This window comes from Calypte anna, chromosome 1 (genome assembly GCF_003957555.1).
Source record: "Calypte anna isolate BGI_N300 chromosome 1, bCalAnn1_v1.p, whole genome shotgun sequence".
Taxonomy (NCBI): Eukaryota; Metazoa; Chordata; class Aves; order Apodiformes; family Trochilidae; genus Calypte; species Calypte anna.
Genome location: NC_044244.1, coordinates 170,568,903 through 170,585,147, shown reverse-complemented (window position 1 = coordinate 170,585,147; position 16,245 = coordinate 170,568,903). Strand labels below are relative to the sequence as shown.

Here is a 16,245-nt window from a genome sequence, read left to right as displayed (position 1 = left end):
TGAAGGGACTCGAGCACAGATCCCATGAGGAGAGGCTGAGGGAGCTGGGGCTGTTCAGCCTGGAGAAGAGGAGGCTCAGAGGAGACCTCATCACTCTCTACAGCTCCCTGAAAGGAGGGGGTAGCCAGGGGGGGGTTGGTCTCTTTTCCCAGGCAACTCTCAGCAAGACAAGAGGGCATGGTCTCAAGTTGTGCCAGGGGAGGTTTAGGTTGGATATTAGAAAGAATTTCTTTACCAAAAGGGTGATCAGGCATTGGAATGGGCTGCCCAGGGAAGTAGTGGATTCTCCATCCCTGGAGATATTTAAAAAGAGACTGGATGTGGCACTCGGTGCCAGGGTCTGGTAACTGCAGCGGTAGTGGATCAAGGGTTGGACTTAATGATCTCTGAGGTCCCTTCCAGCCCAGCCAATTCTATGATTCTGTGACATGAGGAGTTCTGACCAGAGATGTTTTCATGCCCTCAGATGAAGCACTGGTGGAACTTTGTGTTGGAAAACTCTGCCACAACAGTCAGTCCCAATCCAAAAGGAGGAATTCAAGTGTGAGAACGGGAGACAGAAGAGAGAAGCCTGGCACTTTCAGTCAAGTGAAGGGAACACATTAACAAACATCACTTTCATGCACTGAACCTCAGCATTATCTAATTAAAACCCATTTCCCTTTTCATTGGGATAAACTGAAGCAGATGTTAGAGCAAAGCTGCTTATTGCTAGAGGGGGGCACAGGGAGGAAGAGACTTGCCTGTCTGAAAAGCAGTTTTAACGCTGTCATTTACAATAGCCCAGACTGGAGTCCAAGCCACGGAGTTTCCTTCCACACTGGTGCTCCTAAGAAATGGCTCCAGCCCTTGTTTTCATTTCACTCTGAGAGCACTCAGCTGGTTTTTCAAAGCACATTACAGCTGCCATCATAGCATTTAATGCTCTTAACCATCTGAACAGCATTCCTCAGAGAGGAGCAGAGCTGAGGGGCAGGCAAGCTGCTGGAGGGAGGCTGCAGAGAAGGGAAATCACCGAAGCAGGACAGCACTGCACCCTGCTGGAGAGGGAGGCTCCTCTCTGGTGGAAACCCTTTGTGAAACTGCCACTTGCTTCCCCCCCCCTTCAGGTCAGCCAGACAAATTTAATATACTGTATTTCTAAAGATTCAGGTAGCAAGGGCTTCCATGCAGTTGGTTATGGAATGCTGAAAAAAGTTCCTCGGAATTTCCATTTCAAATGGCTGCTCTATCAAAATGCTCAGAAGAACACTCTTAATGTCAAAAACCATAACAACTGCTACTGCTCTGAAAACATTTTCCACATACCTGAGTGAGTATTTGTCAGTATATTTTCAAACAGTCCACAGTCAAAGAGTGAGATCACTGTCTCTTCATACTCTGGGGAAAGAGGTAATTTGATTTAGTATTACTGAATCAAGGTTTACAGAACCTTACACTAATGCAAAGCCCTATATTACAAGTAGCACAAAACAGTAATTACTTATTTTATGTCATACCAATCACTTGAGACTTTAAGATGTCTTCCTTCTTATATGGTCTATGTTGAGAAAGAAGGATCAATTTGCCAATTCTACAGCATTTTTTATAGTTCCAAAAAGAAACCAGGAGAGGGGACGGATCTACTGATTGTCCTTTCTTGGGTCTGCACCACATGAACAGTCTGCTTAAAAATGAGGAACACACTTAATCATATTTCATTCCAGGGAATGTGTCAGGACTGCACGTGTAATGGCAGGGCTGACCACACCAATTCCTCTTGACAGTTCACATGATGGGTGGGATGGTGCTATCACAGTTCAGTGTGAAAATTGTCAGGAAAAATACAAAACACTTCCAGAGTTCATGTGCCTGTTAAGAGGTTTGTTTAATGAGAAATATCTTTAAAACCCTAATGGGTCCTGGGCTGCACTGTTTCTAGCAGCTGAGGTCATGTTACATGCTCATAAGGAAGGTTTAGCTAGGTGGAATATTTCATTTTCTACACGTTACTTCACATAAATTAGCATTCTTTTCAAATGGTATTATTCATAAGTTTGTAAAGCTGGGAGAGGAAGGGTTGAAATTATTTTTTAATGGTGTTGTGGACAAAGCAACACTAGACTGGAACCCTTTAGGAACAAAAGTGCTTCATACAAGCTGATCCTTAAACGGATGAAACTCCCAAATTACAAACTAACATCTGACGATGAAGTTCTAATTAATCATCCGAAGACTTAAAACATACATTCTCAGGGATTTTTCCTTCAAAAGAGAGTGCTGACATTAAGAGATAGCTGGTCTCTCTTTGAAGCTATAAGAACAACACAGACCTATAAAATACAGATAAACCTGACAAATAAAACCTGGCATTCAGATCAGCATTTCTGCTCTGAGAGCAGAGTCCTCACCATGGGTGTCCATACCTGTTTCTGAAGTGTTGTCATCCATCAGTTTTTCCTGTGCCAAGTGAAGTGTGTCCAGCATCTCTTCAAATATGTCATCCAGAAGCCCAGCTTGCTTGCATTTCCTAAGGAAGTCTATTCGGACTGTTAAAACACAAAAACCACACTCTTACACAGGAGTGATCTGTACAGTGGGCTTTACAGCTCCAAAATGTAAAACTTTGGCTTAAGTCCCCCTTTGAGTAACCAATATTTGTGTAAATCCCTGGCTCCTGCAGGTACCCACTCAGCTCTTTTCAGTGGGAACAAAAATGTGGTCAGGTAAACATAAGCTCTGCACTGGGTGTAAAATAACCTAAGCTCTAGATTTGGCTTCATTTATCAAAAGCAAATTCTTCCACAACCCTAAATGCACCACTCCTAAAGCCTCTGACACCTCCTAATATGGGAAAAACAAGTGATTTGCCTTGGTTTTTTTTTTAATTCCAGTCCTCAGGATCACACCATAAGACTGAACAGGCTAAAGGATTAAAAACAGCACAAGAAGTGAATCAGTATTAATTTGGTAAGAAAATTAAAGCTACTTTTACTCTAAAGTGATCCAGGCATTAAACTCACTTATTACAGCCCATTTTACATGCCTATTTTGTCAAATTTGGATTCCTAGGGAAATAATTTTTTTCTCTTCATGTCAGAGCAGCAGGTCAGAGACAAGTTTCAGTAAGACCTATTTACTGGGCTGTTCAAAAGGACAGCTCACAGAACTCTGCCAGTCTCCATCATAAACAATGTTATTTTTTACTTGAGACATCAGTGACAAAAGCAATGTCATTTCACTAACATGACCTAATAGTATTCCAGGATTCTTTGTTACTGAAAATTCAGGAAAAACATTGGGCAGCCATCTACTGCTACAAATCATGCCCTGTGTACCATGCATAGCCATATATGCTGAATAATCACCACTAACACTTTCCACACTTCTAAGCAACAGCATCATGCTGATAAAACAACTGGCAACAGGACTTCTGGGGTCCCCCAGAACCAAAGAATTGGTCCACTGCTTGGTTTCACTGCTGTAGTATCATATTAGTTAAGAAATATACTGTCATGTTAAGCACCCTATGTACACCAATAATTTAAATTATTGATAAGCACTCAGTGGCCCTGTGGCAGTGTTTAGCTGGCCTCACTCCAGAGCTCCTCTGCAATGTTCCCTGAACTCCCCTCCTGCTGCTGGGTTACTGTCCTCTCCTCACAACACATCCTCCCCCTGCTCACCCACCCCACCTGGCAGAACTGCACCCCTCCTTCAAGAGGGGCTCAGCACAAGGAGACTGAGGTGAAGGAGAAATGATTACATTTTAAATTTAACTGCATTTAACTGATAAGAGTGGAGGGGGGTCAGGCTGAGGCACCTGTTTGCTGGAGACACACACACTGCTGAACACAGCACCCAGCCACAGCAGGGGGTTATAACAACTCCAGCTGAATTCACCAGCTCACATCACACAGCAAGTCTTGCAAAAGCACAGGTTTGTGTGCTGCACAATTATTAAAACTGCACAGTCATTCTGCAAATCAGACTTCTCCTCCCTCGCCAGAGCTTGGAGAGCCACTTGTCTCAGGAGAATACAAAATATCTTTGCAGCACTGCTACTATCAACCTTCTCCAAGCTCTGGGTTTCAGCACGACAGACCAGAGGATCTCCCAGGGGTTCTATAAACGAGTCACACCTTTATGCCTGTTGTTTTTTCTTTTTAGTATCTCTAAACTGTTTTCTTCTGTTGCCTCTTCTGTGCTCTGTAAGAAAATCAAAACAACATCATTGATGTTTACTGCTCTGTTATCATTATCTTACCTCTACAACATCAGAAAGATAAGAAGCACCCCATTTTCTGTGAACACAGTCAGTTTTTCTGCCCAGTTAACAATACTCCTCTCTGGACATTGTTTTTAAAGTGAGAAACAAAAACTGCTTCAAAGCAAGACTCTTTAATTAAAAAGTCCAACATCTGGAGCACCACCCTCCTTAATTATTATACTGCATTTGCAGATAGAACAGATGCTAACAAATGCCTACTGCTAATTCCTGGTGCAAATGCTGCTTTGCTTCCTAGACCAGATGGAGTATGAGAAAGGATCTGAGAGGAGAGGGGGAATATTTTTCCTTTCTCTTTGGACAAGATTCAGTCATTCACTGCTATTCCACATCATACCACAGCACCACAAGTACTTAAGCTCTGTGATGTAAACACTTTGAAAATACAAAATATGTCTCCTGAATCAGTATTTTTTCTGCTCTTTTTAAAATATACCAAACATTCTCAATTAACAGATTTTTCCCCCAAACTTAGCTAGCTTCTGTTTTGTATCATGCTTGACAGGCACCTAAAGATAAGACTGCTTATCAGGTCGCCTCCTGGTACATGGCCCAGACAAAGATAATAAATTTAGCAAGGTAACAAGGACTGAAAAATAGTAATAAATAAAAGAGAAGTTCTTGGGATGGCAAAATCTGTGTTATCTTTAGCGAGTCTGTGTGCCAGTGATTTATGAAAAGATAGAACCCCTTCTGCTGTATAAAACTCCAAGAGAAAAAGGAGAAGATGCAGCTCTTCTCCCCCCTTCTCTCACCACTTCGGCTTCAGCTACGGGACAACAACAGCAGAGGAAAGGGAAAGCGGAGAACATCAAACCCCCCCCCCTTACTCCAGCCAGAGACCAGGTTTGGGGACAGAAGGGTGATAAAACCTTAATTGCTCCCTCTTTTCTTTTCTGTTCTTAACTACTCTCCAAAGTAACAAATCGTGTTTACCCTTTATTAACAGTGATATTTTGTTTCCCCTTTCCTAAAATAAATCCTTGTAACTTGCTTAAGTTTCAAAACGCCTTAGTGTGCAATTTCCATGCGTTTTCTCTGAGTAGTGGCTGCATTTTCGTCATAATCAAAATATTAAAATAATAACTTGGATCTCGACACTCTGCCACAGAACCATCAGTGTAAAAATGCACTGTGTAAGCAATTTATCCTGAAGTTACAGACCCTGGAGGCCCTCAGTTTACTTGCAGTGTTTGTGCTGATTTCTGAGATTGCTAGCTCTGGAGAGCAGCAGGAGCAGCACATTACCTGGGTCACAGGTCTGTTCCTTGAACATAAGTGGAATGACAGCTGAGAAATACCTGGAGACAAATAACTGACCCTTCTGAAAGTGTTGCATAAAAGCTGCAAAGATTGCTCACGTCCCCTCACACAACCTCCATTTGATCTCCAGACCTGAGAAAAGCAAGTTTTTCCCAAGGAAAGCAGAATGCTAATTCCTCTAAAAAAGAGAAGCCCTGACCTCCCAAGAGTCAAAGGGAATTCCCACGCATACATCCATGGAGCTGAGCAAATCACCTCAAAACTTAAAATAAGCTGTATTTACAGGCTTCCTAACAACAGCCTCTAAAACAACTTCCCCAGCAACCAGAGGGATGCTCAGCTTCACAGCTCCCAAGCCCTTGGGAAAGCCATCTTCACTGGCAGAGCAAAGAAAATTTGCCACATTTACCATAGGTTCACAAACTGTAGTTTAAGAGACTTTTTGCATGAAAAGCAGTTTTTCATGCAAACTGTGTCAAGCTCTAAACAAATCTGAGGGCTGCAGTACTCTGAAGAAAAGGAGCCCCCGAGGGCAACTCTTTCCAGTCATGTCAAGATCCCAGCACTGAGTCAGCCTGGCTCAGAGGTTCCTGCTCTGTTCGTGCCATGTCACCAGAGGGCAACCTTGGCCCTGCCTGAAGCAGCTCCAAATGCAAACAGTTCTGTTTTGACAGAACGTAAAGCAAGGCAGCTGAAAAAGTTACTGTTTCCGTGAATACACTGTCAAAATACTGCACTCAGAAAGTACTTTGCTGCAGCAGATGTGGGCTCACTGTTAGAAAGACTGGAAGTCAGAATTACCATTTGTTGTGTGATGGTGGAAGATTTCAGTGCATGTCTTCTCCTCTTATTAGCTCTATCTAGGAATCAAGAAACAACAAAGGAACAAATGCATCAGTGTCAGTACATCATTCAAATTCTTTTCCCAAAAAGATACAAAAGTGAGGCCCTTTGGAATGCAAGGCAAGAGTATGCTTTAGCTTCCCCAAATACCTGACATTTCATGGAATTCATACTATTTTCATGTTAGAAAAATTACAAGCCTGAACCATTAAGAAGTGCAAATCACTGTATCATTAGGGTATCACTTGGCCTTTTAAATTCACCATGAAGCAAAACTCCAGTTTTTAACATCAGATTTTTGATTGTGGCAAAGTGAACTGATTGTCCCCAGCAGCAGCAGCATTACCTTTACACAGTGCAAACTTCACAAAGATTTATGAATGATTACTGTTTGGGGTTTTTTACAGTCAGTCCTTGTTTATGTTAATACACCCTGAAAGTTCAGACCACATAAAGAATTATTTTAAGTGTCCCAAAGACATATCAATGGTATTAGGATTTTCAGTTGGCATGATGCCCTCCTAGAAAGCCTCCAGACCAATCTGACTTGCAAGTTTAGTATTATTTATGCTACCAAGTGTTTTCAGTGACATTTAGTGGGATCTCCAGGAGATCATTTGTTTTCACCCTGTCACACTGCTATCAGCATGCACCAGCCCCTCTCCAACACTAACTGCAGCTGCTGAAAACAGAAACAGCACCACAACCAGAGGGCAGCTCTGGCAAGGAAGACATTGCAGGAGCAGAGAAAGCTGGAGAAGAGTTCAACCACCCACAAAAACCTGTGTGGGGCAGTATGTTCCCTTTCTGTTTGACTCAACATCCTCTGGGCACCACTTAGGCTGATTTTCCTCATAGAAATCATCCTTTTAAGAGGAACGAGGAGCTGCAGTTGGTACAGTAGGAAGGTGCTTGAAACAAGTTAGGTTTGGGGTACTCTTTAAGGATGGTGCTGAACGTTTGCAATTTTCATGGCTTGAAAGGAAATCATAGCCTCTCACTTCCTCCAAAATGAAGCTGAGTAGCCTAATTTGGAGCAGTTTAGAAGAGGCACAACAGGCTGCTTGCTGTCTCGCAGGACATCTTTGTTCTGTGGTAGGATTTTCTCAGTTTTTCCTGATGTTTGTTTTAGGGATGCCTTACAAAACAGGAGCAACACAGTCTGAAGATCAGCCCAACTCTTCCTGCACAGCATTATTTCATTTTTTTATGTTTGTCAGACTTTGCTCTAGGTACATCCAACATTTCCAGTTAAGCTGAGGCTTGAAGCCTGCTTCCAAGTCCAAAATGCCTTCCCATCCCTGCTTGGGTCCTTAGGCACACTCTGTCCTCTTCAGATCACACAGCAAAGCTCTGACATTTCAGCACAGTGGCCAGTTTAGAACACACTCTGTTTTGAGTGCAATTGTTTGCATTAAGTTAACAAAGTCACAGTGACTACCACTGAATCAGCAAGGACCAGGACTGCCAAATTAAGCTGTGTTTCCATAGCAAAGGAAGCAGTCCTTAAAGAGAGGGTGTTTAACCCTTTCATTACACTTAAAAAGCATTTTGGGATCCTCCAGAATGAAAGGTTCTATTTTAAAACTACTGCAGTGAATACAGAAGATGCAAATATGAACATTTTAATGTAACTACAGATAAAAATCCCAAGGTGACCACTATTCTAACAGCCCTCTCTTTGCTAATCAGGTGCAAGGTTGTGCATCACTCCTTAGTGTGGCTCTCCTATCTCACACAGATTTTACAAGCTGCTTGGGCCTATTGCCTGCACAGTCAGAATAATTCCAGAAAGGATCAGGTCCATAGTGTTTTGAGTCAGTTTTGAGGAAAATCCAGGGAAGATCAAATATAAACATTTCCTACTTAGAAAAAATAAAAACTTGATTGTTGTGCATACACATGGATCTCAACCACACCACTCCTAGAGGATTAGAAATCCACTGTTTTAAAGGTGCAGTAATATTTACTCAGTTCAAATGAGTTACTGACTGTAGGATGAAAATTTTTAAAACAAATTAAATCAATGAAGCCATTAAAGAAACTCACCATAGTGATTGGTCCTATTGCCTGGGTCATGTTTTGTGCAGAACACTCTAAAATTTAAGTTCCATTTTAAGAAAAAGAGAAAAAGCATTAATAAATATGTAAACAGAATTATGCTGGCTGACTTTAACAGATACTTTCCCCTCTTTTCATTGAACCTAAGCTGAAAGATGCTTAAAAAGTTATCAGGACTTTTGTTCACCATTACTCACCTAGGAAAGCCCCTGCTGTAAAGTCACATACATGCAGAAGCTTATGTGGGTACTTTTACAGCCTCAGTGGACTCTGAACACTGAAAGCTGTGATTCATCTGTTCCATTATCCCACTCTGCTTGGACCTGCTCACTGTTCAAACACTGACTCAGACACATTTCACCTTGTGGGCCCACCTCTGTGGTAGGAGTACTCCTCTTGAAGTGCCTTATTAAAATTAGATTAATGCTGTCAAGATTAAATACTCCAGTACCAATATCACTTGACTGTAGCTACTGCAGTTGTGCCTCCTTGTCCTGTACCATTCAGGCCAGGTCCAGAACCTCTTTAGAGATACCTGCTTATCAGTCAGCTTGAATTTACAAGCCCTGCATGATGTGCTGGCATGGCCACGTGGCACTGCACCACCACACAGAGCAGAGATGTCTGTGTCCCTCCCTTTCCATAGCCCACTGATGATGAGGTGATCCCCATATCATGAGGAAGAAAGGTGCCACCCAGCTTGAGATCCAGTAGCTTAAAGCTGCTCAATCCATTCGTTCCTTAAAAACTTCAGCCATACATGAGGTGGGAATATTTTCTCTGGTTCTAGGAGAGCAATGTGAATTCCTCAGAAAAGGCAAATTACAACAAATACAGTAGAAACTTTCCTTATCTTCTGGACACAATAATATCTAAAGAACAAGAACCAGCTTCCATAATATGCCTTTCTTACAGAAGGATCCCAAATCACTTTTTCAGCAAAATGGCCTTGCCAAGAATGTGGTTTAGCTGATCTCTTCATTACAAATCTTTGTGCCAAAACTAATGCACAAGTGTTTGGAAACAATTTTTAAAGGGAAGTGCATCTAGAAGATCATGTTCTAATTATAATCATTCTTTTATTTTAACAAAAACAGAAGTACTGACCTTAGAAATAGTCTGTTTTCTTGATGAGACAGCTTTTTGGCATTAAATTAATTTTGATGCACAAAACCCCATATATATGCACACCTAACGATGGAATCAGAAAGCCAAGTACTAAAGGCACCTTATTTACATCCCTGAATTTCTAATATTGCCCTCTGGTGGTTGTTTTTTTCCTCCCCTCTCTTTAATCCTATTCTTTTCCAGATTTAAAAAACAACTTTCTTAAGAGCATCTTATAAATAACAGACAATACCTTTTACTACTCAGACCCCTTTGCTTGGAACCACTTCCTTACTACCACTTTAGCAAGAGAAGTGCAGGGGGCTGTCAATCCACATCCACTGTTTTTCAGGTCCTGTTCATTTTCTCTCCAACACTTACACATTAGCTACAAATTTTGTGCTTTATTTATGCCACTGATACTGTGCAGAGGTCTTTGGGTTCAAATCCCTGAAACCCACCTCACCATCATTTTCTAATCCAATTCTTTTTTCATCTCTTCAGTTCAGGTTGCTATAGCCTAGTTTCCTATATTTCTATAGAGGACAAGCAACTGGTCTCACACAGTGACTTAACACAAGGCATTTTAGAGGGTTCCTCTTCCAAACCTCTAAGGTCACCGTGTCAGAAAACCAACAAATGAAACAATAACATTCAATGACTTCTTCACCAGTTTGTATCTAGATTTTATCAGTCTTATTTATTTCTCAGTATCTTGAGAAGCTCAGTCTTCTCCAGCCTGAGGTACCCTTTCTAAAGCCCTATGATACAAAAGCCATTTATTCTGTGATCACAGAAACTTTCCCTCTTCCCAGCTACACTCTTTCACAAGCTTTGCAGATTCCAAAAGACTTTGTCAGCATAAATTAAATAGATCATCTTTGCTACACAGCTGGGCCTACAGCCTTGAACAATGATATTTAATTTGGACTGAGAGGCCTAGTGCAGCAGAGTGGAGTGCAAGACCTTAGACACAGATGGATCCATCTCTACTGCTAAGTGTTGCACTAGTTCACCTCTTTCTGAAAAAAATAGTTAATAGATGGTCACATAGATTAATCTAAGACTAACGTGGTCTCTCTGGCCTTGCAAAGAAATAGACAACAAGAGTTCTATGAAACTCAGGCTTTACTCTAACTTCAGCATTCCAAAAAGTCCCTACAGGCCCAATTTCTCAACTCCTTAGTCTGTGCAGTCTAAAGAATTAATTCCATCTACCAATGGTAACACAGGCAGCCTGACAACAGCAGATACCAGGGCCAGCATGATCAGAACAGAAAATTGACTTAAAATCTTCTAATTGTGTTAATGCCAGCAACGTACTTGAAATGCAGATCTTTGGTGGGAGTAAAAAGTTCTCTCCTAGAACATGAAGGCAAAACTACCAGAATTTGCCTAATATGAATAAATCCAGAAGTGCTGTAGCCTCTCTGTGCTTGGACTACATTTACTGAAACTTCTGAACGAACAGAAATCGATAATTTGAGTGACAGGAATAAAAATCCTGATCCTTGAAGAATAGCTGGATAGCCAGCAAGGACTATTTCTTTTTTTTTTTTTTTGGTCTAGCAATCTTTCAGGTGCGTTGTAGCCTCAAACACTGGACAGATTCCTTCCCAGTGCTGTGACATTTTCCTGTGAAAGGAAAACATTTCCCCTATTACTTGTGAACAGAGGCTCAGGCACCACTTAGGAGAGGATAACATAGTACTTTTTTAAAAAAACACACAATTTTAAGTCTCTTTTTCTGTCAGCACCACCAAAACCTTAACAAGAATGAGAAAAATATTTGATTAAATACCGGTAGACTCCATTTACTTCATCTGTTTCTATTGCTGCATCATCACAGAGTGCACAGAAGTAGTGGTAGCTCCTGCGGCAGGCCCTTTCCTCACAGCCCACAGTGGCTCCTTTCTTGCGGCAGAAGTTGCACACCTGGAACAGGATGAGGTTCAGCAGGTCAGCACTGCAAACAGACACTGAAAATCCTGTCATACAAATATTCTCCTCTATGTGAAAATCAAATCTTTTGTTGCAAGTTGCCTCTGTATAACTGATCTGGCAGGTTATTTCATTAACTTTTTTAAAGTCCTACCTCTATTTCACACTGATCAATTAGGAAAACGACGCCAAGAGCCACGTGAGGACACTGGGCACCTTCCTCCTCTAAATCTTGCTCAACTTATTTCAGCACCTCTTGGTATTAGTACTTGTATTTATGCTTTCTAGGCAAAATTAACACTGTAAAGAATTCCACCCAGGTGGCAAAGGAGGAGGACAGCTGAGGACAAAGCCAGTAAGAAAAAACTCATCTTGACAACTTTCCTTCTGCTAAAAAAAGGTGTTTCCCTTGACACTTATGGATTGCATAATTTTGTCTCAGGCAACGACTTAGTCCTTCACCAAAGCTTCTTAGGAAACCTCAATCAAGGATTTAGAAGCCAGAAAAAACACATTTTAATACAAAATTAACTGAATTTCACCAAATATAAAGTCAACTCAATATTTCTATCTCTAAATCTGTAATTTCCCAAATCTTAGTAGAAGAGAAGGACAAGGTGCTTTTCTGTCTTTTTTTCCAAGCATAAACCAGGCCAGATGACTGTCAACACCATGAGATAACACCAAGTGCAGATTCAGAAACTCCTTACCAGCCGCTTTCCTCTCTTGAGTTCTTTCAACACAGATGCCACATCAAACCTAATATCCAGATTATCTGGGTTATACTCTTCAGATTCCACAAATCCTGAGGAAAATAACTTAAGACAAAAGACATAATATAAGGAATTAATAGAGGGACTTGGTCACCAGTGCAGAGAAGACTCTTACACTTGCCCAGCTAAGAAGGTAGATTTTTCTCTGTCTTTTTAAGAGTTTTCACCTCCAATGAACAGGAAGCTGTGTGTAAACCTTTTCCCCAGTCAAAAGAGGTTCCTCTGTCTGAGATTTCACATAACCCAAAGGTGAACTACAAAAAGATAACAAGGTGAGAAAGTGAACTTAGTAAGTGGGAATGAATTAAAGTCTGGAAACCCAGGCTGCCCAGAGCAAAGATGAGAAGCTCTTTAGCCAACAGTCCTCCACACTTTGAACACCTTATTATCTGCCCCATTGTTCAACCTTACAGCTGGATCCAACATTTCTCCATAATAAAATTTGTATAGAGTCCAATACTGGCAACAGTTGACTACATGAGATATTAGAACATTGTACAGAGCCTGGGCAAAACAAACAAAAAAATAGACGTGCACATTCAGGCCACTTTACTTCCTATAGAAGTGTTGAGTCATTACATTAAGCATGGAAGGGGAGGTTCTCAGCAACTTTTTTGTAATCATTATATATAGCTAGTACCCAACTACAAAAGCTACTCTTGTGCCAACTGGCAGGCACAGTCTGTCTGCTCAGAAGGTGACAGCCAACTGCAAAATGCCAAACAGTACAGAGAAGCCTAAGGCAGAAAAATTAGTTCAGCTGTTGAAAGGGAGGGGGAAAAAAAAGTGAAAGTTTCAACAACTGAAGCAATATTATACCCATAAGAAAACTGTCTACAAGAAAAAATTCCAAGTACATCCAAGAAAACAAAACAAAACAACAAAAGTAGGAAAATAAATATGTAAACAGAAAATCTGCAAGAGTAAGAAGGCTGGAACCATGAGAGCCAGGATGTGTTGTAGCAGGAGATGCATCTCCTGCAATAAGCAGCCCTCAATGGAACAAGAATATAGCATCTGTAGTTAATTCTGCACACCAAGAACCAGCTCCATTAGGAATTGGGAATAAAGGAGGCATTTTGATAGCAACAATTGCAATTATATTCTAGGGTCACAGCATGCTTAGAGCTCCACAGGTATTTTTTATATATTTATTCCTTATTTTATATAATGGACAGACTGGGAACTTTTTTTTTACCTTTACTTTTTTTTACCTTTTTTTTACTTTACTTGATGTATCAAGTGGTGTGAATATCCTCACATCCTGCAAAAGGTTTAAGCACACAGCTTATTTAAGTTCTAGTTCCTACTGTCTAGAACCACTGAGCAGGAACAGACCTGCATGAAAACACCTCAAATCAACATGTCCAGCTATGCAGACATGTCCTCCTCCTCCTCCTCTCCAAAATTCTGGCCATTCCCTATTTTTTTTCAGTCTAATATAAGCTTGCTGGTTTGGGTAACACACCTTTTAATTCAGACACCATTGCAGAGTCAAAAACAGACAAGCAGTGGAAACTTCCCCTTTAGCCTTTCTGTCACTCACCAGACAATGCTGATGAGCAGCAATATTTCTCTCCTTGGCAATATACATGACAGACCCAGCCTCCCCTTCTGGGCAAAAGGCACACGTTCTTCTCACCATCTTCGCCATTATCCAGAAAACACCTAAAGCAGGAAAACTGGGACAAAGCACAAAGCAATTGATGTAACCATCCAAGCAGGATAAGAATAGGAAATAAGAGCTTCCTAGCACCTGTCCTCTAACTGTTCCTTCACCTACATCCCCCTGAACCTTGGTGCTTTGCTCCTCCAGCAACAACTACCAGTAGAATAGGCAGAGCCTGCTCTTGGGATAGCAGGGAGATGGAAACCAGCTCTCAGCAGGTCCAGCAGCCAGCAGAGGAGGAAAACTCTTTTATTACTCTTGAAAAATCACAAGACAAGGGTGCTGATACAAGAGCTTTCAAGCTTTACAGTATCTGCTCTAACAACAGGCCCAAGAGTGAGTCAACAACTCACAAGACATGCAGGATGTGAAACTCCTTTTATTTGGAGGAGATGAATCATTCATAGTAATGCTTTCCTTAATCTAGCTCTAGAAGTCAAGTGAGAAGTGAACCAGAGCCTTGCAGGAGTTCACAGAAATCAAGGAAGAAACACTAATTCCTGTCTATAAAAATGATGTAGCAAAGAAGAGTGGAGAGGCTGGCAAGTAAAGGGAGGCAGATGACAACACTGGAAATGAGAGATCTGAACATCTCAATGAGGTGGAGCAATAACACAAGTGAAATAATTTTCTCAATACCCTGGTTTTGTCCCCATGGACATCTGTTCTCTTTTTCTGGCAATATCCACTCAAGTCTTAATTCTTCTCCAGTCTTTTCCCCAGCAGCTCCAAAATTTTAAGGCCAGCTACTTATTTCACCAAACAGTCTAAATGCTTCTAGATAAGCCTTTACCCACATCCCCCACCAGTAGCTCAGAGCATCACACCACACATCCACAGCAGAAGGCTTACTTTGTCTGTGGTTTCTGTGCAAGTCCACTGCAGAAATCTTCAACAATTTCCCACTCCTACTAACTGTGATTCTCCAAACTGCCCTTTGCTGGATTCGTCACCTCTGACAGCACAAACTCCTGCAGGATAAGGGCAAGAAAGTCTCCTTTCATTACCAAGAAGAGGGAACATTTGAAGTTAAATTATTCCAGTGAGGAAGAGGCAGTAAGGTCCAAATACAATACAGGAAGGAAATCCCACAATCCAGCAAATTATGCACATCTTTCTGTGCCTTTCAACTGTTTTCATGAGTTCCCATCTCCCTCCATAAAATGGAGCAGGTAGTCTCAAGTGAAAAGACTAGAGCAGAGGGGCATTTTTTTTTTCCTCTGACTCTGCCAACAAGAATTTACTTCATTACAGCAAGACACTTTTGAGTCTACACATATCTAGGATTTCTCCCTCCCTGTCCTTCTATCTTTTGTGAACAAGGCAAGGTAGAGACTGATTTCCAATATCCATACATACAGCAATTATCACTTCAGTCTCAGAAGTTAAGCACTACATATACAGAAATAGCAGTATAAGAAAAAACAGAAAAAAAGACAGAAAGATATTAAAAAGCAGAACAAGACAGAATTTGAATGGACTAGAACTCAGTAAAAGTTCTCTGCAGCAAACTAATACCTTGAATCGATGTAGATACATAGGCCCTGCTCAGGCCTAGTCAGAGGATCCAGCTCCAGGGGCTCTGGGAATTTTGTGAGGAAGACTCTAAAGGTGGGGACTACAGTCCCAGGTATTCTTACAGGCTCAGGAGAAATCCTGGTGCTGCAGGGGAATGGATAAAACACTCAGTCAAGGTCAGACTTTGGGTTACTACAGAGCCTTTCCAGGAACTCTGGAGCACTGTAAGGACATTCTGAAGTGCCAGCCAGATCTGCTGCCCTGTTCAGCTCAGTTCCCTCTCCCCCACAGCAGCACTGCCTTGGCCCTGAGCTCTTCCTTCACCCTTCTGCCAGGGATGTGACACTGAGCTCTAGGGGGCAAGGGATCCAGCTGGCTGCTCTCAAGCAGACAGAGGCTCAGGGCATGGTTCCACCTCCATTGTTTAATTAATTTTTGCCTAAACAACCCCTTCCTTTCACAGATCTTAAGCCTGCTGCTCACAAATTCCATTGACATCCCCGGATCTGCCTGAATCCTTGTTCTGTGCTCAGCTCCTCCAGTAACACCCATGACAGCACAGAACTTATTCTTCCTCATCCTGCCTTTTTTCGTGTTGGAGAATCTGAAACTATTCAGCTGATCCTTGTACAGAAGCTGCTATGCACCTTTTATCATCCCTGCCACTTCTCTTCTCTACTCCTGTTCTGTTCCAAGAAGAGCCAACAACCTTCAAAAAGAGTGGGCTACCATTTACAATACAAAGTCACAGTGTAATTATGTAATTTCCTCTTTTTTTTTCTAAATAATTCTTAATATTTTAA

At 41.5% G+C, this 16,245-nt stretch overlaps 1 protein-coding gene across 1 annotated transcript in view; it reads right to left on the bottom strand.

Moving 5' to 3' along the window:
* Positions 1-16,245, bottom strand: part of LOC103535575 (SET domain bifurcated histone lysine methyltransferase 2) — a 44,647-nt gene that overhangs the window by 4,431 nt on the left and 23,971 nt on the right. Inside the window, exons 16-25 of the mRNA XM_030460139.1 lie at positions 15,443-15,478; positions 14,841-14,895; positions 13,802-13,937; positions 12,193-12,300; positions 11,343-11,476; positions 8,423-8,469; positions 6,332-6,390; positions 4,122-4,188; positions 2,406-2,528; positions 1,309-1,380 (exon numbers count right to left, since the gene is read on the bottom strand). Of these exons, the coding sequence (XP_030315999.1) occupies positions 1,309-1,380; positions 2,406-2,528; positions 4,122-4,188; positions 6,332-6,390; positions 8,423-8,469; positions 11,343-11,476; positions 12,193-12,300; positions 13,802-13,937; positions 14,841-14,895; positions 15,443-15,478 (837 nt within the window). The remainder of the gene's footprint in view (positions 1-1,308; positions 1,381-2,405; positions 2,529-4,121; positions 4,189-6,331; positions 6,391-8,422; positions 8,470-11,342; positions 11,477-12,192; positions 12,301-13,801; positions 13,938-14,840; positions 14,896-15,442; positions 15,479-16,245) is intronic.